The 24,798-nt window shown below is 49.0% G+C and overlaps 4 protein-coding genes across 4 annotated transcripts; 1 reads left to right on the top strand and 3 right to left on the bottom strand.

The window, feature by feature from the left end:
- Positions 1-140: 140 nt before the first annotated feature.
- Positions 141-2,287, bottom strand: BKA55DRAFT_657638 (carotenoid oxygenase). Its single transcript, XM_046197491.1, has 3 exons — positions 1,264-2,287; positions 858-1,203; positions 141-806 (listed from the first exon to the last, which is right to left on the bottom strand). The coding sequence occupies exons 1-3, from the start codon at positions 1,906-1,908 to the stop codon at positions 220-222; spliced, it is 1,578 nt and encodes a 525-aa protein (XP_046041010.1). The 5' UTR covers positions 1,909-2,287; the 3' UTR covers positions 141-219.
- Positions 2,288-13,644: 11,357 nt separating this feature from the next.
- On the bottom strand, positions 13,645-15,532 carry BKA55DRAFT_628883 (aldehyde dehydrogenase domain-containing protein). The gene is made up of 5 exons (XM_046196911.1): positions 15,505-15,532; positions 15,340-15,455; positions 15,205-15,292; positions 13,900-15,147; positions 13,645-13,831 (listed from the first exon to the last, which is right to left on the bottom strand). The coding sequence occupies exons 2-5, from the start codon at positions 15,361-15,363 to the stop codon at positions 13,689-13,691; spliced, it is 1,503 nt and encodes a 500-aa protein (XP_046041011.1). The 5' UTR covers positions 15,364-15,455; positions 15,505-15,532; the 3' UTR covers positions 13,645-13,688.
- A 227-nt stretch (positions 15,533-15,759) lies between these two features.
- Positions 15,760-19,567, top strand: BKA55DRAFT_657648 (pyridoxal phosphate-dependent transferase). Its single transcript, XM_046197492.1, has 8 exons — positions 15,760-16,009; positions 16,081-17,137; positions 17,267-17,344; positions 17,377-17,408; positions 17,575-17,660; positions 17,874-17,991; positions 18,039-18,280; positions 18,330-19,567. The coding sequence occupies exons 1-8, from the start codon at positions 15,970-15,972 to the stop codon at positions 19,362-19,364; spliced, it is 2,688 nt and encodes an 895-aa protein (XP_046041012.1). The 5' UTR covers positions 15,760-15,969; the 3' UTR covers positions 19,365-19,567.
- Positions 19,568-20,152: 585 nt separating this feature from the next.
- BKA55DRAFT_698457 (uncharacterized protein) lies at positions 20,153-23,521 on the bottom strand (the record flags this gene model as incomplete). The annotated part of the gene is made up of 5 exons (XM_046200518.1): positions 20,153-20,692; positions 20,744-21,706; positions 21,768-22,282; positions 22,330-23,197; positions 23,264-23,521. The coding sequence occupies 5 exons, from the start codon at positions 23,519-23,521 to the stop codon at positions 20,153-20,155; spliced, it is 3,144 nt and encodes a 1,047-aa protein (XP_046041013.1).
- Positions 23,522-24,798: the final 1,277 nt, after the last annotated feature.

Consider the following 24,798-nt stretch of genomic DNA (forward strand, 5'->3'; position numbering starts at 1 on the left):
CCTCATTCCAACACCTTTCACTTTCGTTTCCTTTTCTCTTAGCCTGAGGATACTCGTTAGAGTCGCCCAGCTCGTAGTCAATATACACTCAGTGGGATCGTTATATATAATATTTATGTAGTTAAAGGCACCAGGTTCATTTTTACTATATTTATAGGTCCAATTGGCTCTACATTCGCGGTTTCACCCAATACCACTTGACGCAAGCTTTACCATTAATCAAGGCTCATACTTCTCCCTAAAAGATTCCAGTAAATTTCCATCCACCCAATTGCCATGGAACCCAGGACGGATCCGAAACGGTAGTTTGACAATTGCTACTGGGCCGTTCTCGAAACAGCGAGTATCCAGGATCGCAAAATCAGTAGTCATGGTGTCGTAGCAATTTCGTTGGAATATCACCCACCCATCTGCCTCCGGGGCATTTTTACTCCTCGGAATGAACACAGGTTCAAGCACACCGTGATGTGGCCCCGCAAACCACACTTTCCGTTCTCTCGTTTTCACGTCGAGCATCGTCATGCAATTGAAAAAAGGAACTGGGCCTGCCACAGAGAGGACGGCGTCGAAGTCAGTAGGTTGATTTGCGTCTAATGCAGGGACAAAAATAGTCGTGTAATCACGAGTTTGGAAACGGTCGTCTATTCTTGGGAATTCCCCAGAATGTCTCTGAATGATTTCCACTTCGGCACGATGCTTGGTTCCAGGCAGTTTTGGGTCGAAGTAGATACGAGCGAGTTTGACCTCTATCGCGTTTATGTCAGGCATCACACCATCTTTGGTAGGATACCATGGCATGCAATTCTCTAAGATAAGAAGTTAGCAGGTAGTGCACACCATCACTCCTAGGCACTCACCATCTGCGATGGTTACGTCCATAACAACCCGCCCGTCCCCGAGGTCATATCCATTTGCAGAATGACCAGCAAAACTATTACCAAGATGAAACCATTTCACATCACTGGCCGCTGGAGAGTGGCGTGGAATCAATCCAAATACCAGGTCCGCTTCTGGCTCCCACGCGTAATGCTTGTTGCATTTTTTGTTCCAATCAACATCAACTTTCTGTGGGATCAGAATGATGATGAGATACTTCTTGCTGACGATGCAGTCATGTATGAGATTCATCCCATAAGGGTTTTCGAACCATAAACTTTCGGTAATCCTTCCGTTTGGGCCTACTGTGAAATAGTAGAGCTTTCCCTGCCAGTTCATTAGCATTACTTATGGCATTTTTTAATCCATAGTTCTGGCAGCACTTACCGAACAGTGACCCTCTGCCTCATTGGAAAAACAAACCAACTCGCCCGTTTCATGGTCGTACTTTGGATGTGCCGTCATTGTGAAGGCTTCCAAAGTTCCTTGGAAGTTCCATGTCCCAATTGTATCGAGCGTAAAGGGGTTTAATGCGTACGGCGGGTTCAGCTCATCCAAGGCAAGCAGTAATCCGGAAGATGGATGGAAAACAAGATTGGTATTTGCAGTGCTCAGATCGGTCTTCTCGTCACGGACACCAACCTCGGGCAGAGCACTCCACGGGTTTCCGTAGTAACCATAGAGCGCCTGTTTCGCTTCACGCTCCTTGATGAATTTCTCAGTTCGCACATATTTTTTCTGGAAGTCAACATTACCATCCTTGAAGCGCAAGGCAAAAGCACACCCGTCTCCCGCGAACCATTCTTCATCCTCGAATCGAGGCGCGAATTGGTTGTCAGGATGAACCCGGAATAGAACGCCATACAACCCTTTCGGCACCTCACCCTCCACTATAGCGTTTTCTAGGCTCCCTTCGAAACGGACAGGTTCCATGAACCCTGTGAAAAAGGAGTTCTTGTCCTTCGGCCAAGATTTGCCCGGCTTGTTTCTTGTGGCCAGTCGCCTGGCTAGCCTCGCTTCTGTAATGTCCATGTTCTGGTAATTGATATTTGAACGGGAGTATTGACTTTGTTTGCGTTTGGTTTTAGTTCAGAACGGAGTCCATGACTGCGAAGGAAGACTCGAAAACTATTTATTTCCCTATTGTTCGCACGTGGAAATTTCTCTCGGCTCAAACTTGCAATTTCGACCCAACCACTACTTGCTCGGAGCGGCTGGCTCCCTACGTATCCCCGGTTGGCGATCTAGTAGTTTGGCACGGCGGATGCGATAGATGCCGGGTTAACCCCGAATATCGAGACAAGGTAAGTGTCTGAGATTGTGCTCTTGTCTTAGCTGAGGAGGGCTGGAGGGGTTGTGTGGAAAACCGGGATCGGCATTTACGAATGCCATGATCAGATGTTCTCCCACGAGCCGGGCACTTTCCATAGAATCAACAACTACGCTTTCTGGATAGCGAATGGCATCTTCCGGGGCAGGATCGGGACCATCGGATGTACGGCTGGGAAAGTGGGGGAACATTCCAAGTGATTACTGCGAGCTTCGTCATACACAGTGTGGCTAACATACCGACCATCTGGCAGACCGTCTGACAAGAAGACCCTCTTCAGATCGCAGACCGACCGACCGGAGCGGCCCGGTCAGATTAGGTGGTCTCAAGCGGTCTGGGTTGGCCGGTTTCCAGGGCCGCCATTGGTCGGCTCTGCCTTAGAGTTGCATAATATAACGCGTCTGCCCTGGCGACTTTCGCGCGTTACGCTACAGTGGGATGCAATAAGTTTGAATACAGCTGCAGGTATCTCGGTCCGGGGTAACCCGATCGGCACCGCGTTTTTGATGCCGCTTTTTCTTCCTCTTAGTCGCCAAGCAATACGCCCTAGACATAGCTGCAATAGAGGCTTGGGATAACCTTGAAGATGGGATCTTAAAGAACCCCTATGAGGCAATGCCAAACCGCGTTAACGGTGTGATTACTGCAGAAGATTGGTATATAAAGCACTGAAGCTCTTCTAACTGATTTTATTAGGTCCCAGTTGCAAGATTAAACCGGCAAGATAATGACCCCCTGTTACGGCTGGCCTCGATGATCGGTACCTTCAGGTGTATTCAAGCTTGTTGCATCCCACTGTATCTATCTGACCCATTATCAATTTACACCGTATCACCATATCTTCTGATTAGACTATAAGTGTTGAATACTGGTGAAAACAAGACTGGCTAACCGGAAGACCGAGCTACTGGTTGGAGAGCTGTCTCAGCACTGTTACAACCCTTCAGACGGAACTGTTGAACAAGTGCTGGGGTCACACGTGCAAGCAGGGATACTTTAAGATTATAACCGAAATGGTAAATCCTCTAAGGAGTAGAATTCAACAGAATGAGAGATGAATATACCAATCTGGATCATTGGACCGAATACACGTAATGTCTAACAACTATCAAAGGAAAACCTTTAATCAGAATCACGATCTTGCAACCTTTCCAAAATGCAACTCAACAACTTATTATGATCTAACACAGTCCAGATAGTAACTGGCGTTTTGCTAGCCTTATGACTAACCAAGGAGAAGATCTTAATGACCTTTTTCTCCATGGTGAATCTCAAAACACATGCCCAGAGAAGAAAATTGTTTGCACCACTGCTTAGCAATGCGGCCCACATGAATAAGCTGTACCCTATCGTAGTTGACAAGGTCCGGCAGTGGTTCGAAAAAGCGAGAAGGATCGCCTTCCAGGGTATTTAGCCAGTAAACAAAGAAGAAGGCAGCGGACAGGATGGGTATGAGAGCACGGATACGATATCGAGAAAGACAGTTCCGGTCACCGTTTCTGGCTCTGCAAAGAGTGTCACCAGACAAAGGCAGCCATCACCCACATGCATGATGCTGCGTCTACAAGCCAAACCAACAGTCACATAAAAAATGTCCACTGTATCAACAGAGGTGGGAAAATGTCACCTCGAAGGAAGAAACAGCGTACTCTCTTTGACATGGTTGGCCTGGACGCTCGCCAAGGGGAGGATCAAGCCGTGATGAACGCTTTTATAACCTCCTTCGACCCTCTGCGCTTCCAGAGGTTGCTTATCCGCTGGGTGGCCGGCGACAACGTCCCTTTTAACACATTGGAAAGTCCTTATTTCCGAGAGCTTATGGAATACGTAAACAGCGCCATTATTGAGTTAGGAAGTCTCCCGACTCATAATAAAATGCGCGAATGGATTGTACGGATCTTCAATTGTCACAAAGGCGTTGTAACTGAGTTTCTTGGTCGCTCACTTAGCCGAATTAATGTCTCCTTCGACGTGTGAACGTCCCGCAAGTTTACCTCTCTCCTCGGGCTCACCGTACACTTTCTTGACGACGAAGGGAAATTTCGCACGTTTCTGCTCGGCCTGCCCCAAATCAGGGGCCGTCACTGTGGCGAAAAACCTTGCTGGCCGAATTAGTGAAATCATCTATGAATATGGCTTCGAAGGTCGCGTGGGGTAATTTGTCACAGACAACGCAGAAAGCAACGACACGTGCCTTAAAGAGCTCGCTACTGGGCTTGGCTTCAATAAGCAGCACCACCGGCTTCGGTGCTGCGGCCATATCATTAATCTCTTCGCCCGATCCATCCTCTTTGGGACAGATGCCGACGCCTTCGACGTGGACTGCCAAGCCGACAAGGAACTCCAAGATGAGATAAGGGTGTGAAGGGCGAAAGGGCCAATTGGCAAGCTGCATAACATTGTTCACTAGGTGCAGAGATCTGGTCAGCGCATCGATAAACACCACAAGCTCCAGAGTATTGAGAACACGGCATTAGGTCTAGAGGACAGGTCTAGAAGCCCGGTCAACCTACGATGTGATCACGGATAACGCAACCCGCTGGAACTCGTCTGAGGCGATGATGGAGCGAGGCTATCAGCTTCGGAATCCTCTTGATTCCCTGGTTCAGGCGGAGGTCACAGAGTGAGACCAGTACGTTGCCATGAGGTCTGGAAGCGGGACAAGGCCAATGCCGAAGAGGAGCCGGAAAAAGCCTGCAATTGTTGACGATAAGTTGTCAAGTGAGGACTGGGCAGTGATTGCAGAGTACCTGGCCATACTGAAGCCACTAAAGATAATCACGAAGCGTTTAGAAGGAAGACCTGAAGAGGGTATGGTAAGCCGATTCTAGTATTGATACGGACACCTACTCACAGACTATAGGGAAATATGGAGCGATCTGTGAAGTCCTACTAACCATGGAATGGCTTCTGCAGCATTTGGAGGACTCAAAGCTGCAGCATGTTAACCAGACTAGATATAACGTTACTTTTAATCCTCGAGAGGCGTATCCTACATAACTACCTATCCCAGATAATAGATATATACCTGTGTACCTATTCCGGGCTCATATTATTAAACACACATATGATAAGATTCCTTAATCTTTTGTTAAATATACCAAAACCATTTGGCATTGAGCTCCCCTCTAGGTGCTAAGCGGGATTTATAATCACATAGGCTATGTCGGTTATCTTTGACTTGGATCCACCCAAGTTCTCGAAGCAGTCGATTGTTGACTGCTTTATGTTCTATCGTTCCCGGAAAATAAATTAGTTTAGCTGACAGGGAAAAACTCATTTCTTGTGAAAGGCTCTGCGTGGTGGTCACCTACCGATCTTTTCAGTCATTTCAGCAACTCTCAATACTTGTCCCGCCCCTGGTCAAGGGTCCTGCTGACATGATTGCCTGCTAGATGATCTCACGGCGGCGGGGAATCTGATAAGAAGAGAAGGCGGATTAATCTTCAGGCGTACGCAGCAAGGCTCACAGGTTTCCACCTTATTCGTTTCGAAGTATTCACCACCTGGACCCTTGTGGACAGCGCTGACCTCAATTCAAGTATCAAGTCAAGTATTTCAAGTAAGTCAAGTAAGTTGACGGTCCTATATATTTCAAGTAAGTAAGTTCATAATGCCTCAAACTTGATTTACTTGATTTACTTGAAATACTGTATTTTATGGGTTTTCCTGTGCGACGGTCCTGGGAGTGACGAGGCCCTTCGGGGTTCGTCGGGTCCAAGGTGTAGGGTAATGAATTTGATGTGGTCCGGAATGTGGCCCCGAGCTGATTGCACCAATGATGATCCAGGGACACGGTAGGGGTGTCGCGGATTTATTGTTTTGTTCGCCCGCGTGTTCGAGACGTGTCGCAGCTGACTCAGAACCCAAATCTGTGTGAGAAGCATCCACGATCCGTGGTTCGCCAATGATCCGCTATGACAGCACAACAGCAGTCGCTAGAAACGCTCCTGGGCATTAGCAGTCAGCGCAAATCACTGAAACAGCAGCTTGACGCTGCGTCCATCAAGGCTGAATCTGGGAGAACGACTCTTGCTGACCTCCCAACGGTTCAGATCGGCTGCAAGAGGTATATACCAGAGGAGTATATTGCCAACAAGAATCGCAAAGGCCGGCGGAGCTGGATTCAAGCCTACGGATTCTTCCTCACGGAAGTCAGCCCTGATTTGCGGACGTTGCAGACCTACTGGGCTTGCTCGAAATGTGATGAACGCGGGAAGAGCTCGTTGTTCGTCGCGACAAACACCACGTCGCCAATTGAACATCTCCGAAGGTATATGACATGCGTATGAGTCCGACATTTATTCCTTTTCAGCGCCTTACTGGATATAGGTCACATATGATCACTGAGGCGGACGGCAATGCGTACGAAGATTCGTCTCGCGCTGACAGTCAGCCCCCTTCGAAACGGCGCTGCCTGGAGCTTCCTACTGCAAGATCCAATGTTAATAAAGCGAAGGAGCTGACGGTCGGCTGGATCGTTACTGCCAATCTTCCTTTCACGGCGCCGTCGAATCCGTACTTGCGACGAATGCTCGACTTACACGATGCGTCATTGGCGAAAGAGGTGCCGTGGAGCCGGCAGTCGGTGCGTGATACCATGCGGAAATTATTCGAGGTGAAGAAGGGAGCAATATCGTGTCAATTGGAGAAGGCAGTCACAAAGATTAGCTTTAGCTTTGACATGTGGACTTCTCCAAACCGGTACGCTTTCCTTGGCCTCCACGCTCACTATCTCGACGCCTCCTACCAAGTCCAATAGCGACTCCTTGTTCTGCGCCGTGTGTGGGGAGCTCATTCCGGAGATAACCAAGCAACGACAATATATGACATCTTCGGCGAGTACGGGATACGAGATCGGATTGGCGCGGGTGTCTGCGATAATGTCTCGTCCAATGACACATGCTTGGCGAGCCTCTATCGTCAACTTTCTCCTGCGATGGCCGAGGAGGATATTAGAAACAATCGAACACGGTGCTTTGGGCATATTGTCAACCTTGCAGCTCGAGCGTTCCTCTGGGGGGAAGATCCTGACTCGTTTGAGCGAGAAGCCTTCACCGAGGCGGCTTTCCAAGTTGAAGAGCGTGAGCTTCGACTTTGGCGGAAACGGGGAGCAGTGGGCAAGCTGCATAACATCGTCCGGTTCGTCAGGGCTTCTCCGCAACGGCGAGAGTTGATGAAATCTCTGGCATGCAGCCAGCGCGATGAAGACGATTATCACCTCTTTGAGGAGGACCGAGCTGCCATCGATCTCGAACTGATGCAGAACAATGAAACCAGATGGAATTCGACGTTTATGATGATCCAGCGTGCAATTCGAAAACGAGAGCAGATTGACCATTTCATCACATATCTCGACACGAAGGCAGCAGAGCCCCGACAACGGGTGCCTGTCCAAGATCATCTTTCACAGCAGGACTGGCTTCTCTTGGCGGAGATACAGAGTCTACTAAAACCACTCTACGAGATCACCATGAGGTGCCAGGGCTGGGCTAAAGAAGGCCGTTACGGCGCCTTGTGGGAAGTGATGATCGGAATGGAATATTTGCTCAACTTCTTCGAGGAGCAAATGCTGATATTCTCGCCCCCGGATGGCACTGCTGATGAGCTACAGATTGCCAGAGCCTCGGCAACCACGAGTACAGCTTTCCAGTTCATATTCGCTCTTCTTATGTCTATTTTACTAAGACTTTCGCAGGATGTAGTCCTCCACGAGCTGACCAGGGTCGCGGACGCGAGAAACACTTGCCACAGCACACTCGAGACGAATATACCGGTGCATTCTCGCAAGCTGAGAGTCTTGATGATGACCACCGACGATGCATACAAATCTCTATCAATAACTGTTGGTCAAAACTTGACGAGTATTACAGTCTACTTGGCCAATCGCCACTTTACCCGGCTGCCGTTATTCTACACCCGCGCTGGAACGTGTCTTGGCTTGAGGCTAACCGGACTAGCCACGAGCAACTAGTGTGGCTACGGGATGCTAAGAACAGTGTCCGGGAATTCTTTGAACAACAGTATCCCCGTAAGGAGCAGTCTGAGGCAGCGAGAACCATGATAGGAAAAGCGATGCGGCAAGACGAGCCCAGCCAATTCGACCAGTGGATGCAGAGCTACGATCGGCACATGATGGAGGAAGAAGATGAGCTTGGAGTTTATATGAGGCAAGGGCCAGTCCGGCGAGAGAACTTGAACCCCATTCTATGGTGGAAGGAACACCAAGAAGAATATCCACGTTTGAGCAAGTTTGCCCTCGACATCCTGGCAATTCCTGCTATGTCTGTCGATCCTGAGCGGACGTTTAGTGTCACAAAGTTGACAATAAGCTCGCAAAGGCACAGCTTAAGCCCCGAGATAATAGAGGAAATACAGTGCCTACGGAATTGGCTAGGCCATCAAGCGATCACTGTGGGCGAGGTCGTCAGCTTTGGTGGGGACCTGATGGGCTGGGATGGAGGGGAGGCGTGAGAGTACCAATAGCTTCATCCTGGCCTCAGGTCAGCGCTTTCAATTCAAGTATATCAATTCAATTCAAGTTAAGTAAGTTCACGGACGATTTTATTTCAAGTAATCAAGTTACACCCCCGAACTTGACTTACTTGAATTGAAGTCAGCGCTGGTCATCAGATGACGATGACAGTCATGGTACTGCCTCTACCTACTGGGCCCACGGTAAAAAGACCGGAAGGAAGGGCCCGACCACAAGAAAGCAAGAGGCAAGTGGCCGGAAGAGAGGCTCTTCAAAGAACCAGCGAGCCGCGAACAAGTTTAGCCAGGAAACCAATCATCGAGTCGGCAAGCACAAGGATCATACCTGCACGAACTGCAAGAAGAGAGGACATCACGAAAATGATTGCTGGTTCGCCCATAAGGATAAGCGACCCGATTGGGCAGTCCGTCTCGCCAAGGAACTCATGGAGCATGATCTTCAACGCGACAACACCAAAAATCTCCATATCAAGGAATCAAATCACATGACAGTCGAGCGATCTTTTCTGATTCTCGAAGATAGCATCTCAGACGAGGTACATATGGACAATACAGAGACGTGTAGAGTCTCCCTTGACAACATCTCTCCATCAGCAGAATGGCTGTTCGACACGGGTTCGTCAGTCCACATCTGCAACGACCAGAGTCTGTTCACAGAGCTGCAGCCTGCAATTCGAACCGTCCTCGTTACAGGCGGTGGGAAAGTGTACCCATCCGGTCGAGGGACAGTCAAAATTTGCTTCATAAACAAATGGGGTGATCAGGTCACAATTAACCTCAAAGACACGCTGTTCATCCCTGAGTTTCCGGTAAACGTCATGTCAGGGCTCAGGCTATACAAGAATGGCGGCTGGATAGACGGGAACGACATGTATGACCCAACAGGAGACGTCTTTGGTCTCCTTCGCATAGGAAGGGACGGTCTGTACGTCAACACTGAGGTTGGAAAGACTGCCGTTCCAAACCAGGCCGTCTCCGAACTCCAGCCAGAACCATGCAATCACCACACTGTTTCATCAAAGCAATGCCTGGACGTCGACCTTTGACACTGAAGACTCGGCCACGTCAACGTATTTCAGGTATCGCAGACTGCCAAAATGACGAAAGGAATGTTCTGCGACAGCCACCACAATCATGAACCTTTCAATTACTGTCTCGCCTGCGACATCGCAAAGGCCCTACGATGGACTCCACGAAACAAACGGAAGCGAGCCTCCAGGGCCGGGTTCATCATCCATGTTGATACCTTCAAAGTCAACCCGCCGGGCATTAGACGCGAACGATGGGGAATGATTGCCACAGATGACAGGCATCGAATGAGATGGGCCTACACATTCACGAGGAAGGGGATGGCTTCGGAACTTCTAGGCCAGCTCATCTCGAAGATACGAACTCAGTATGGCATCCGTGTGTACGCAATCCAGATGGATGGCGGCTCTGAGCTCTATGGTGCGTCTCTCAAGAACCTCGAGTACACCCACGGCGTCAAGATCATCAAGACGACACCATATACTCCTGAATTTAACGGAGTTGCTGAGCGCTCAAACCGCATCATCTTTGACAAAGTCAGAGCAACCATGGAATCGGAAAGAATCCCGATAGAGCTCTGGCCATTGGTCCTGGAAGATATGGTGCGCAAGACAAACGTGACAGCCACCAGGGCAATTGATGGCCTCACTCCCATGGAAAGCTTTCTCAACGAGGCCTTCCCCGGACAAGACAACAAGCCGGATCTGTCCGGAGAACGAATCTGCGGCTCACAAGTCACGATACACATACCGCAAGAACGAAGATTAAGATCACACAAGTTTGGTCCAAGAGGAGAGACTGGAATCTACCTATGCATGGAAGGTTCAAAGATTTACACCTGCTGGGTGCCCTCTCGCAGAAAGGGACATCAGCTCGTCCGCTCTGCAAATGTGCAATTCTACGAAAAGGTTAGGGAGACAGAACTCCTGACCGAAACTGAGCATGATGTTGAGCCGGAAATCCGCAAGAACGGAGCTCCCATCTCAAGCCGGCCACAGTCCGTCACGGAGCAGACAAAGACTCCAAGCCCACAAAGGTCTGAAGTGAACAATCTTCAGCATGCTGAGGTGCATAATCCTCAGCATGGACAGACAACAACATCCATGACATCAGCTAAGCTGCCCGATCTCCGAAAAGAGGTGATCACTGAGCCCAAAACAATGACTGAAGCGCTTCAAGGTCCGCAAAGGGAGCATTGGCTCAGAGCAATACACAGTGAGCTGCGCAGTCTCCTCACGAACGGAACTTGGCGCATGCTGGACCGCAACCAAGCTCACAATAGGCCACTTACAGTCAAGTGGGTATTCAAGGTCAAAAAGAACGAGGATGGCAACCTCGACAAGTTCAAGGCGCGGCTGGTGGTCAGAGGCTTTGAACAACAGTTCGGCTTTGACTACAACCAGACCTTTGCCTCTGTTGCCAAAGCGGCGACCTGGAGAATCCTCCTCACCGTTGCTGCCTGTCTTGACTGGGAGATTGAGCAGATGGACGTGTCGACGGCGTTCCTGGAAGGGGACCTCGACGAAGAAGTCTTTATCGAAATGCCGGAGGGGCTTGTCGAGTATTTCGACCAACACCCAGAAGACCGTCCGCCAGGATTCTCAACCGAGAAGATCTGCAAACTGATCAAATCCCTCTATGGACTCAAACAGGCGCCTCGGCAATGGCAAAGGAAGCTGAAGGAGACCTTGGAATCCCTTGACTTCAGACAAGCAACGTCTGACACGGCCGTATATCACAATCCCACAACGGGAGTGATCATCATCACATATGTGGATGACTTCCTTATCATGGGCAGCAACAAGGAAGCAATCCAAGGGTACAAAGCCCGCCTGGGAGAGATCTTCACAATGACTGATCTCGGTCCCGCCAGCCATTTTCTTGGAGTAAGAATAACCCGAGACAGGGACTCAAGTCTGATCTACCTTTCCCAGGATGCATATTTTACCAGAATACTAAAGAAATTCGGCTTGGAAGATTGCCGACCAGTCAAGACCCCCATGGAGCGAAATTCACTCTCGACACTGCAACCAAGAGACAATGGCGACTCGGCTTCTCCAGAAGAACGAGAAGACTATAGCTCGAAAACCGGCTCGCTGATGTATGGAATGACCCAAACCAGACCCGATTTAGCTTTCCTACTCTCGGTACTCTCAAGATACATGTCGAATCCATCACCAGCACATTCACGATTGACCAAAAGAGGTCTTCGCTATCTACAGCAGACAAGAGACCACGGCCTGGTGCTTGGGGGCGTCAAGAAAGATCCTGAATCCGCTTGGAGCATCACAGCTTGGGCCGACTCGGATTGGAAAGGCGACACTGTTACGGGAAGATCGACGTTTGGGTGGCTCGTTCAACTTGAAGGATCTACAGTCTCATGGAGGGCCAAACGGCACGAAACAGTGGCACTATCGACCACCGAGGCTGAATACACAGCACTCTCCCAATGTGCCAGAGAACTGGCCTGGACTAGGAACCTCTTCTCTGAACTGCTCCTTCCGCTACATATGCCTATCCCACTGAACGGCGACAACGAGGGTTCCCTAAAGCTATGCAGAAACCCTGAGCTTCACCAACGGACAAAGCACATTCCGTTAACCGAGCACCATATCCGAGAAGAAATTGAAGCCGGGAACATTGATGTGCAATACGTCAGCACACATGAGCAGGTAGCAGACGGACTCACTAAACCATTGAACGCCGTCAGCCATGGTCACTTTCTAGAAGCAATTCGAGTCAGTGCATGTCCGATCGAGGAAGCAGGTCGTATTATTTGGAGTACTGAAGTCCACGATGACTCTGTGCCCTGAAGACAAGGTGGATGGGGGCGTGTTGGAAAATCCGGGGATCCCCCTTCCCTTCACGACTCAGACAGTCTGAAAGTCCTAGATTTAGAGTTCAAAGTCCTAGATGAAATCATCTAGAGATATAAACCCGAGAAGAACTCTCATCTCAATAATGAACAACCAAGTTTCATAAAAAAAAAATAATATAATTTTCACCCAGCACTACTGCGCAATATAAACAACAGATACAGATGATTATTTCTTATGTGGCGCCACGCATTGCCCTTATAGCCATCCTTCCATGGCTTCGCCGTACAGTATAAGTAGACATATAAAGTGCGAGGCTTCGCCTTCTCTCTGGTGAAGAATCTCTCAATATCGATGAAGTCGGGGGCGGAAGAGAGTGTCCACGGTACGGACAAAGTTTCGGATACCATGGCGATGGCTTGATGGTATAAATAATGGATCGAGGCGATGCAGAGTCTGCCGATAAGTCGTCCTAGAAACTGCTGTGTCTACTTGGAAGACTTTTTTTTACCTTAAGATTCTTGTCAATTTCTGATGGATCTCGATCATAGGGATAGAAACTCTTGATTTCTCTATTTAATTAGCGGAAACAGGTCGGTTTTTTATACATAAGATGAATTGGTCCTCCGGGGCCGTTGTGTTGAAGAACTTGCTTTTTGGGAGACATAGGTGATACCAACCACTGACCGAAAGTCCGGACTTCCGGGCTGCCGGTCTGAACAGTCTGCCTGAACTGCTGGAAGACCTTCCTTCCGGTTTGATCAAATGTGTGACCCTTTGGTCTGTTGGATGTGACAATTCTGAATATAGAAGGGTTGCGATAGATTAGATTAGATTATAGAGCGGGCCAATCAAACGCCAGGAACGCCGTTATGAGTTTGTGAGTTAACTCATGAGTCAGGTTGAGTTAACTAAAATGCCCAGGTATGGTTATCACAGAAGAAACCTCTGCTTGTTGAACAGCTGCATACAGTGTACTAGGTACCTATGCTAGACGGTTCAAGGCGTGTTTCAAGGTCTTGTGCGTAGGCTGATGACCCCTTGTATATTCCGCCAACTCTCTTGAATATCAAGTGTTATCACATTTTTTCGACTTTTGCTTCTCATGTTAATTTAGTAACACTACACGATAAAAAGACAGCTTAGGCTGTCGCTGTCCCCTCTACAGTAAGCGTGCCGGTTTTGGAAATGAGGTACTCCTCGATAGCAACGTCTTTGCCAGCTTCTTTCCCATACCCTGAAGCCTTGATACCGCCGAAGGGAGACTCAGCGCACGATGCGTTGCCTGAGAAAGAATGGGTTAGTTACGAGACGGCATTATAGTGACTCGGGCTACAGAGATAAAGTACTCACCTGTATTCATCCCGATCATCCCCGCCTCAAGACTCTCCAGAAGCCTCCAAGTGCGGCTCACATCTTTCGTGTAAAAGTATGAGGCAAGTCCCATTGACGTGTGGTTAGCCAGTTTTACAACTTCCTCCTCCGTTTCAAACTTATAGATGCCCAATAAAGGACCGAAAATCTCTTCCTGGGTCGTCAACATATCTGGAGTCATCCCGGAAACGACAGTAGGCTCAAAGAAATAACCAGCCTTGAGATGGTCGGGTCTTCTTCCTCCACAAAGCAGCTTGCCTCCTTTGCTAAGGGCATCAGAGACATGTCGCTCTACCTTTTCAACCTGTCGCGAAGTTGTCAAAGGACCAATTGTCGTCTCATCGGCTGCGCCATGCCCAACCTTGAGCTTCTGGGTTGCCTGGACCATCTTCTGACAGAAAGTCTCGTAAACCCCACTTTGGACGTAAACCCTGTTAGCGTGTGTACAAGCCTGACCAGCAGTTCGCCACTTGAGTATCATGAGAGCCGCGACGGCTTCGTCTAGGTTGCCGTCGTCGAATACAATAAAAGGGCAGTTACCGCCAAGCTCCATCGTGACCTTCTTGAGGCCCTCAGCACAATGCTTTGCGACGATGCTTCCAACATTAGTACTGCCAGTAAAAGTTACCTTCCGCACCGATGGGTGCTTGCAGAGCCTTTCGCTGACAGATGGCGTATGCTCATTATCGGTTGAGATGACATTGAGTACACCATTCGGTAGGCCGGCCCGAAGAGCTAGATCGGCCAAAGCCATGACACTGAGAGGGGTTTCAGGCGAAGGCTTGACAACCATTGTGCATCCTGCAGCAATTGCAGCAGCCACCTTTCGAATAATCATGGCAACGGGGAAGTTCCAGGGTACCAGAGCGACACAAACACCAATTGGTTGCTTGATGACGAATGTCCGTCGGGATGAGACTGAGGGCAAGGCGATTGAGCCGCGAACTCGCTCAGCCTCACCAGCGAACCACCAAGCAAAACCGAGCGCGTAATCAACCTCACCAACTGCCTCTGCCATCGGCTTGCCTGTTTCATAGACAACAATCTTGGCTATGTCTTCTCGGGCCTTTGTTATTAACTCATGCCACTTGAGGAGAATCTTGGCTCTTTCACGAGGGTTGGTGTGGCGGAAAGAGTCAAAGGCAGTTTGTGATGATTCGATGTACTGATCAACGTCGGTGACTTGGTTAGTAGGACAAGAAGCCCAGATCCTGCCGGAACCAGGGTCTAAATATACCATGATTAGTCCTCAAGCACACGACCACAAATAGCATCTGACCTTACCTTCAACGTCAAACCGTTTAGCTTCCTGCGCCTGCACCCATTGTCCACTGAGCAATGAAGCCTCATGGAGCAGAGATGGATCGTTCAGCTAGCATTGGTCAGAAAGTTGTTAAAGGTCGATGGGGTTGTGTTTACAGTAAAAGGGAGACTTTTCGACATTTTGCGTGTATCGTTTCTTCTTTCGAGCCTCGCTTAAATGTATACAATAAATCTTTTTTATCGCACGACACAACTACGAACAGGAAGAAGCCCTTTTTATAGATTAACTGAGAGCTTCGAGGTCTAGCAGGGCTTGCGTACAATAGAGCTCACGGAGCTGAGGAAGGCGGGGCGTTCTCCCTTCGCCCATGCCGACCGGCCAGCCGTAACAGATCCCGGGTTACGTACATTCATTCTGCAGAAAGTTGATCCGATTGGGTCAATGCACAGCTATTGGGACCCAGACGGGTCGCATTCGTCAGCGTTTCGTTATGTCAACAAGTGCATGACCACCAGCGTTCCATTTACAGATTCACTCGCTCCCAGGCCCCAATTCTTTGGATATGTTGACAAAGGCTTTTTACTACTAATCATACCGCTACTTCATCATTACTAATGACAATGATGCACATTAGTGACTAGTAATCGATAGTATTTTTGTGATTGTTCCCATGATTCATATAGAAGGTATGCCTGCCAGTCAGCACCTATCCCTCCAACTCGACACTCACCTCTGAATACCGTTTTCCTTGGTCATTTTTAAGGCTACTCTCTGCATCATACACAATGATACACCCTACTAAAGAAGTTTCCATTGCTGTCATCGGTAAGTACTTGACCTACCAGCACCATTCATAGCGATCGGCAGCCAGTGGTTCGAGGATTAATCTTAGATAGGTGCTGGCGGTGTTGGCTCCGTTTTCCTCCAGCAGCTCGCCTATGTCGCCAGTCGACGCCGCTCTCCCGAAATAAGGCTTGTCTATGTCGCCACAATTGACAAAGCACTTTACCACGCCGATTATCAACACATTGAGATTGCCACAGCTCTTTCTGCACTAGAAGCTAAAGGAGGACCACTCCCCTCCATCTCTCAAACTGTCGAGTACCTTTCTCGTGCACCTGGAAAGGCCATTGTGGTGGATAACACAAGCAGCCAGCAAATCGCCGAGGCTTATCCGCAGTTCCTTCGCCATGGATTCAGCGTAGTGACCCCCAATAAGAAAGGCTTTTCTGGTAGCTGGAGTCTATGGCAAGAGATCTTTGATGCAGAGGGCACTGATGGCTCCATGGTTTACCACGAGTGCTCAGTTGGTGCAGCGCTACCGATCATCGGGCCTTTGAAGCGACTTGTCGAGACCGGCGATGAAATCACACGCGTTGAGGGCGTTTTTAGTGGTACGATGTCGTACCTCTTCAACAACTTCGCTCCGACCCAGGGAAGTGGCGGCAAGTGGTCAGACGAAGTCAAAAAAGCGAAGGAATTAGGTTACACTGAGCCTGACCCACGTGATGACTTGAACGGTCTCGACGTCGCTCGAAAAGTTACCATCGTCGCCCGCTTGGCTGGACTCGCCATTGAGTCACCGACTTCTTTCCCAGTCCAGAGTCTGATTCCCAAAGAGCTTGAGGGGGTCACAAGCGGCGAAGAGTTTCTCCAGAGGCTTTCCGAGTTCGATTCTCAGATGGAGGAACATAAAGCAACAGCGGCCAAAGACGGCAAAGTGGTTCGATTTGTTGGCCACGTTGATGTGGCATCGAAACAAGCCAAAGTTGGTCTGGAGTCTTTCGAGAAATCTCATCCTATCGCATCTCTTAAAGGAAGCGACAACATCATCAGCATCTATACCAAGCGATATGGTGAGCTGCCTTTGATTGTTCAAGGTGCCGGTGCCGGTGCGGCTGTGACGGCTATGGGCGTCTTGGGAGACGTGTTGAAGGTGCTGGAACGGATTAGGTAGATCGAGATAGAATAGCAATCAGCATGACCAATAGACATAAGTTGTCACGGCGCAACGGGGAATATAGAACGGAGTTGAAATTCAAGTCATTGTCCTAAGCGGGAGACGTACATGAATGGCCGCAGGCCCCCAGGAGACTCCCTCAAGTTTTCAGTATTTGGGATGGACGACTGGATAACTCGTAAAATCTCGCACGTTATCGTGTAAGAGCCGATGTCGCGATGAAACCCGCTAGATCAATCACGCATATCAAGCGTTTGAAGTGCAGTAAGGACCAAGGACCCCTATGAGTAATTAGTCACTTACGTTATTTTTCTACACCTTACCTGAGTAACTATCAAGTGTGCGGAGACACAAGCCTGACGGGCTGTAGACAAAAACGGGTGGCCCCACGCTGTATGAAGAGCGACGTTATAATCGCTCAAAATAAAAGGCAGGTCGATGCGCATCTCTCCACAAAGCCTACTAGAAATAGATCCACTCTGCCAGCCCCGTGCTGTTCGACGTAATCGTGCGGGGGTTTGGAATTGCAAAAGTGATGTCTCGACTTTTCTCGAGGCGTGGAGACGCTAGCAAACTTGACGCCGTAAGTCAAAAGAGGAAATTTTTCGGTAAGCGGCTTGCGGATCGACCTTCCCCTGAGATCTGGTCAAGCGTCTAACATGGCCTCGTAGAGTAACGTCCCTCCTGTAGTAAGTGAATCCGACGGGCGTAGGAGTGTCATGGGATGAGTACGCCGTGTATCTGTATGAACTAGGTGCGCGCCCTTGGCTTGACATTAGGGCGCAAGTGGCTCAGATGATAATTGAACAAGAGATTCGCGGTGACATTATAAATACAACCCAGTATGGTAACCCCACTCATCAACACTGAGACTTTTTCAAGAAAAATTATCAGCGCCATTATTTGACAACATCAGTACAATGGGGACCAACTTAACCCGCGGCGAGACCGACAAGTTTGTCCTGACAGCTGAGGCTCTGCACAAAGCTCTACCCAAATTCCATTTCTCGACCCAGGCCGTACACGCCGATGACTTCGTCAGCCCTCACCGGGCCATTGCCCCAGCGATGCACCCCGCCGTGAACTATCGATATACCCGTGATCCGGATCAGCTGGTCGAGATGGAGAATGACGATGTAAGAAACCAGACGAATACAAGAGAGCCTTGCTAATTGGTAGTGATAGCCTAATGCACCTTTCGATTCACACGTTTATTCACGTTACACTGCCCCTAACTCGAACCGGTTCGAAATTGTACTCAAAACTCTATTTGGCTACAGCACCGTCTCTTATGCTTCGGGACTTGCAGCTTTTAATTCTATGTTGATCTTGGTGAACCCCAAGAAGATCTTCATTACCGACGGCTATCATGGCGTTCACGGCATAATCGACATCATGCACAAGCTCAACGGGCTTCAAAAGTTGTCGTTAGACGATATTGATCAGGCTGGCCCGGGCGATATGATCCACGTTGAAACACCGCTCAACCCAACTGGCGAGGCGCGTAACCTTGCATTCTTCAAAGAGAAGGCTCGCGCTGCAGGAGCCATCTTGACTGTTGATGCAACACTTGCCCCGCCCCCACTGCAAGATCCTATACAGCTGGGCGCAGATTTGGTCATGCATAGCGGCACCAAGTACATAGGCGGACACTCTGACATGCTGTGTGGTATCGTTGTCATTCACCCAGATCGTGTTCAGGAAGGATGGGAGAAGACGCTGCGTGAGGAACGCCAGGTTTTAGGAAACGTCATGGGCAGCCTGGAGGGCTGGCTGGGCATTCGATCACTGCGTACTCTATTCCTCCGCGTCACACAGCAATCTCGCAACGTTCAAGGTGTCGTTGCTTGGCTCCATAAGGGTCTGGAGGATCGAAACTCAGTTATTGGCCGCACAATCACGAAAGTGACGCATAGTTCTATCCAGAAGGACGCGCTGGACGAGGGCTGGCTTCAGAAACAGATGCCTGGTGGTCATGGTTCTCTCTTCAGCATTTGGCTTAAGGATCGAGAATTCGCTAAGCGTTTGCCGAGTAAACTATACATCTTCCAGCATGCTGCCAGTCTAGGAGGCGTCGAGAGCTTGTGCGAATGGCGTGCCATGAGCAGCGAGGACGAAGATCCGCTATTGCTTAGATTCAGTCTTGGTGTTGAGGATCTGGAAGATCTAAAAGCAGATCTCTTACAGGGACTTGAGGCGCTTCTGGCAGAGGACAGCTGAGATTTTGCGGTGGATAAGGTAGCATAGACTGGTTAGAAAGAATAAGCCCAAGATATCGGTTTACCCCGCGGGAAGGGGACGGAGAATATGTTAGACTCGGCCAGAACGGTTCACAAGGTTGAACAGGGCAAGCCTTGATAGCAGAATCACCTGAACAAGAACTAAGAAGACAAAGAATGAAAACAAACGAGATGTCTATTACCAGTGTTGAGAATCGTATGATATTTTTGCATAGGTGTCGACTGACAATAGCCACATGAGACTTTGTCAAGACCGACATAGTCCTATGGGCAAAAAATAAATGGAACGAAATAAAACCACTTGACCTGGCGGGAGAAGCTGGACAATCTTAATGGCGGTGCTGGCTATACAGTAAATACTGGGACATATAGTAAGGAGAAAAAGCAAGATCGGTTATTAGAGACGCAAATCTTACGAGAAGGAAATCGCTCTTCAGGAATAGAACATTAACTGAAGAGTGTGAGGTTGAAGTGGAACGTGTAAGGCAGGAAAGGTGAGCTTAAAACGACGTTACGGTCGCTGCACTAAAGGCACTGAGAAATCTATATTGATGATGAACGATGAACAAAGGTCGGAGGAGTGATGATTTATCTCAATGACCACGGTATAAACATGGGGCTCAAATTAACCAATGCAGCCTACTTTAAAGTGTTCAATACACCATGTCCAAAATCATCCGTATGTAATTGCTCACAACAGAACTTCCACCGTTATGCCAGTAGCCAACAGCAGTTGTATAGAAGAATCGTCTGTGAACAAGTGTGAAGCTATACCTCGGCTGTCGGCCCTTCACGCCAACGTCCTGATTGTCGTCGGAAGTAAATCCTTTTAATCCACTTCCAAGCCTCTGACAAGGACATAAAGACGCCAACATCGATAAACACCACTGCCCATTCCCAGCCAATACCTGTATGCTGGAATACAACGTGGTTGAGCTTGGGGATGTATAAAACAGGGAATACTGTGAAGAAGACACCAAAAACAGCCCAGAATAGAAACTGGTTGCCCCAAAGATGACTAGCCCACGCCTTGGAGCCTTTGGGCATATAAAAGAGTGAGCGACGAAAGTCAATCAGACCCCACGCAAACAGGAGAAAGATCCAAGTCATCGTTGTGAAGCATGTAGCACGGGCGCGGAACACGGGATCACAGGCTTCAGAGTAATCGTTGTTACAGTTCGAACCAAGGTTACCGTCATTGAAAGCGAAAATGACGACGGTGAACGAGCCAAGCACGCAGGCAGCCATGATAATGCCGTAGACAACCATGTCGACGAGAAACTCGGGTGTGAATACGCCGTATTTGAGCTGCCGAATATTAGTTCACTCTATCGTCAAGGCAAGGGAACAGGAGCTTACATTTTGGGGGGGTCGGTCAAGAATATCTGCTACCGCTTTTTCGAACCCAAGACCAGTTTCACAGAAGGCACCGGTCCCCATAAGCATCCAAATAATCTCAACTGGTGTGAGCTGATACACAGATACTCCGTTCTCATCCTTGAATGCAAGGCCAGCAAGCAATGTTACCACAAAACCGATATTCGCGGCCAATACGTGCTGAATGAATTTCTGGATGTTATCAAATATGCGGCGTCCCTCTTCGATGGCGCTCAGAATTGAAGTAAAATTATCGTCGGTGAGAATAATATCGGAAGACTCCTTGGCAACATCCGAGCCTGTTCCCATCGCGATCCCTATGTCGGCTCGCTTCAAACTGGGGCTGTCGTTGACTCCATCGCCAGTCATAGCGACATAACGTCCACGCCTGTGAAGTGCGTCAATCATTCGGACCTTGGTGCTTGGTGCGCAACGAGCCACAACCAGAGGAAGCTGGGTTAGGCCGTCGATCTGCTCGTCCGTGAGAGCATCAAATTCGTGTGCGGTCATCATCATCGTTCCGGACACATCGACTGGAAGCGATTGTAATTTCTCTGGAGAAGGCAGAATGCCCACGTCAACGGCAATGGCTTGAGCTGTCTGTGGATGATCGCCTGTAAGCATATGGACAACGATTCCAGCGCCATGGCAAGCGCGAACGCTGGGAAGAGATTCTGGGCGAGGAGGATCGTAGATGCCAATGAGGCCATAAAAGACAAGGTCCTGTTCAAATTTCTGGCGATCCGGGACAACATCGCCAGCAAATTCAGATTCATAGACGATACTGCCGTTCACTTTATGGGCCAGGGCCAGGACACGAAGGCCTTGACTAGCGAGAGTCTCCATATTGAGGTGGATATCCCGACTAGTCTTGGAAGTTAACGGATGGGTTTCATTGCTGAAAGTGATGAATTTGCAGGATTCAAGGACTCGCTCGACGGCGCCCTAGACAAAACAACAATTAGATTCCACTATGAAATTTGGGTATGCATTAAGAAGGGCATACCTTTGTAAAAATGTGAGTCTCGCTGGACTCAATATGATGGAAGATGACGGTCATCTTCTTCACGTCAGAGTCAAATGGGTATTCGGCCACATGCTTCCACTGAGCTTTTTGGCCTTGCGACAACTCTAAGCGATTCAAGCCGAACCGCCCAGCAAACACTTCGATGGCGATATCAGTAGGAGCCCCTTTCACCTTCCATTCGCCAGAGTCTGTGGAGCTGCTGTTGCTCTGTTCGACAGAAGCAAGGTTGGCCAAGGATGCGATATTAAGATACTGCTGCAGGCTGAATTTGGAGGTCACCTCTTCCTGAGGATTGATCAAGGTCCCTTGCTTCTCCTCAACATTGGGACCGGCAAGATCTGTAGGCTGAGAGGCATGAAAAAAGACTTGACCGGCGGTGGGATTGTACACGTCGCTCGTCGCTTCAACTGAATATGTGCCACAACCTGGGATCCACGCCTTTCGCGTAACCATTCGCCCCTGGGTGATAGTTCCCGTTTTATCGGAGCAAATGTCTTGGATGGTTAGTATTGAACATAGATAAGTGATCAGGTATACTGACTAGTGACGCCCCCTAAAGCCTCGAGACTAGAGAGATTTCGAACAATGACATGTCGTTCAAGCATCTTCTTTGTGCCAGCCGCCATAGTCAGGGTTAGCACTAGCAGCAAAGATACTGGGATAGTACCTATTGCTGTAGTAATAGCATAAATAATGACGTCCTTGCTAGGATTGAATTCGTTGGCTCCCATCACGATGATGGCGCAGACAATAGCAAAGCAGAATAGCGACAGAAAGAGCTGCGAGAGCTTCTTCTGCAGGGGCGTGCCGACAGTGAGGCCCAGGAACTCTCCAAGCCAACTACCAACGGGATCCCAGACAACATGAATCAGGGTTTTTTTGTCTCGAGTTTGGTGCTCTTTGACCTCGTTGCCGCTACTGCTGAGCGCGCCGGCAATGAGACCGATCTCTGTAAACATGCCTGTGGCAAAAACAATACCGCGACCGCGGCCCTTCGTAATGATGGACGAGCTGAATACCACATTAAGACGATCACCGGGACCAGTTTTGGCGTCAAACGTCAACTTTGGAATCTTTAGTATAGGTACCGATTCACCCGTGAGCAGCGCTTCGTCAGCTTCGAGATTGACGGCTTCAATAAGCCGGATGTCAGCAGGAACGGAGTCGCCAGTGGCCAAGTCAACGATATCTCCGGGAACAATCTCAGCGGTCTGAATAGTCATGGTTTCACCGCCACGAAAGACGTTACATGTGGGCGTGCCTAATGTACGAAGAGAATCGATGGTCTTTTCAGCCTGAAGACTCTGGAAGAAGCCGATGAAGATGTTGAGTATGATGATACCAGCTAGGATACCACCAGGGATCCAGGCCTGGATGCCAAAGCTGGCGGCTAGTGCCATCAACAAGACCTAAAGAGCCCAATGGCTACTGTTAGGAGGGTCACGATGCCAGACAACTTGTCAGAGATCACGTACCAAAGTCATTGCGTTGAATATCTGCTCGACAAAAATCTTGACTGGCTGGACGCCAGCCTTCTGCTCCAACTCATTGGGGCCCATTTCTTCCAAGCGCTGAGGGACCTCCTCAGGTCTAAGTCCAGTGGCCGAATTACTACATAACTCATCGAGGACCTGTTGGCTCGTCAAACTGTGGGGGGGTTGGGATAGAGGTTTGTTGGCTTGCCCCGAGATGTGCTGGCCCGGAACGGGGGCGTAGGTCTTGCGCTTAACCATGGCCGCAAGCCTGTGTTCTATGGCTGATGATAGGTTACCAAATCGTGATGGCTAATTCTCAAATGGCTACAATGCTCATGTCGGACATGTTGAGAGGGATCAGAGATAGCTTTTTTGGGCGGTCGCTCTCGGTAGTTATCTCGATCTTCAAGAGCGCACTCCTCGAACAGAATGGAGCTGAAAATGTAATTTAGACTTGTTTAATATCACGTACACGGACCAGAACCGGATTAGGAAGATAAATTACAGACTAGTGGCGAGCTAGGGTAAGTAGCCGACATTAATCCCCGCCCTCGTGTCAACCGATTCCTGATCGCGGATTGTCTATTACGTTATAGAAACTGGGAACTCGGCCCCCCGAATGAGTGACATCCCGCGTTCTGTTGGTAATCCACAAACCTACTTGAAATTTGAGGGTGCTGGCACGCGAGGAAGTCCACGGGCCAGGTTTGAGGTAACCAACGTAGTTTGGTGAAAGACACGGGCGGAGCAGGGTTGCCAAACAGGACGGAATCTTTTACTGTTCAGCAACATCTATTGTGAGTCAATATCCCCTATCCTCTCAGAAAGTAGAGTTGCACTTCCCGCCGAGTTTGAATAGGTCGCTTATCTTAAAACAACAGTGATAATAATAGTAACTGATAATAATAAGAATAAAAATAAATAATGAAATAAAATAAAATATCCTTTTCAAACGTCCACGCAGCTAGTCTCTGCGGCATCCTCATAAGCAAACCCTTGTTGATTTGAGAACATACCGAAGATGTACAACAAAGGTTGTGAGATAGCTCGCTCGTTTTTGCAGATTTGAGGTCAAGTCGAAGTCAAGCGTGTATGTACCTACCCTATGGCCCCAGAGAGAAATCACCGGCTATCGCCTACCAGTTCAGCACTTGTCGCTAGTAAACTTACAATCAACAACAGCTATCCACAGAAGTGTGGGGCCCTTCGCAACTAGAAATAACTGCAAACGTTACTGCATTGAACTTGGAAGCTTGTCGGCCCACATTCTCTTTCGTTTCATGCTGCATGATGTCGAAAACTCGAAGGTTGATCCACAGTTCAACTATTGTCTGCAACTACTTGACAAGAAAGAGATCTACTTACGATATACCTCGTAATGTCACCCTTGTCCGGTGGCGGAGGAACACTGTTTTAGTTAGTGCAACGTAGGGTTTCAATTTGGTGGCACTTCATGCCGGACGAGTCTAATGAAGACTGCCGGGTATCATGTAGTCACACCCAGGCGTGATTAGCACGACTATTACTACTACTAC

This window comes from Fusarium redolens (assembly GCF_020744475.1).
Source record: "Fusarium redolens strain MPI-CAGE-AT-0023 chromosome Unknown BKA55scaffold_37, whole genome shotgun sequence".
NCBI lineage: Eukaryota > Fungi > Ascomycota > Sordariomycetes > Hypocreales > Nectriaceae > Fusarium > Fusarium redolens.

What these genes read in the sequence shown, in the direction of transcription:
- BKA55DRAFT_628883 (XM_046196911.1), bottom strand. Translation starts at nt 15,363, where the DNA reads ATGTCGAAAAGTCTCCCTTTTACT. An exon ending in TAAACGGTTTGACGTTGAAG is followed by an intron (nt 15,148 to 15,204) that starts GTAAGGTCAGAT and finishes TGGTATATTTAG; the next exon opens with ACCCTGGTTCCGGCAGGATC. An exon ending in GATGATCGGGATGAATACAG is followed by an intron (nt 13,832 to 13,899) that starts GTGAGTACTTTA and finishes ATTCTTTCTCAG; the next exon opens with GCAACGCATCGTGCGCTGAG.
- BKA55DRAFT_657638 (XM_046197491.1), bottom strand. Translation starts at nt 1,908, where the DNA reads ATGGACATTACAGAAGCGAGGCTAGCCAGGCGACTGGCCACAAGAAAC. An exon ending in AGGCAGAGGGTCACTGTTCG is followed by an intron (nt 1,204 to 1,263) that starts GTAAGTGCTGCC and finishes ATGAACTGGCAG; the next exon opens with GGAAAGCTCTACTATTTCAC. An exon ending in GGACGTAACCATCGCAGATG is followed by an intron (nt 807 to 857) that starts GTGAGTGCCTAG and finishes TTCTTATCTTAG; the next exon opens with AGAATTGCATGCCATGGTAT.
- BKA55DRAFT_657648 (XM_046197492.1), top strand. Translation starts at nt 15,970, where the DNA reads ATGATACACCCTACTAAAGAAGTTTCCATTGCTGTCATCG. An exon ending in AAAATCTCGCACGTTATCGT is followed by an intron (nt 17,345 to 17,376) that starts GTAAGAGCCGAT and finishes GAAACCCGCTAG; the next exon opens with ATCAATCACGCATATCAAGC. An exon ending in TATAAATACAACCCAGTATG is followed by an intron (nt 17,992 to 18,038) that starts GTAACCCCACTC and finishes AAAAATTATCAG; the next exon opens with CGCCATTATTTGACAACATC.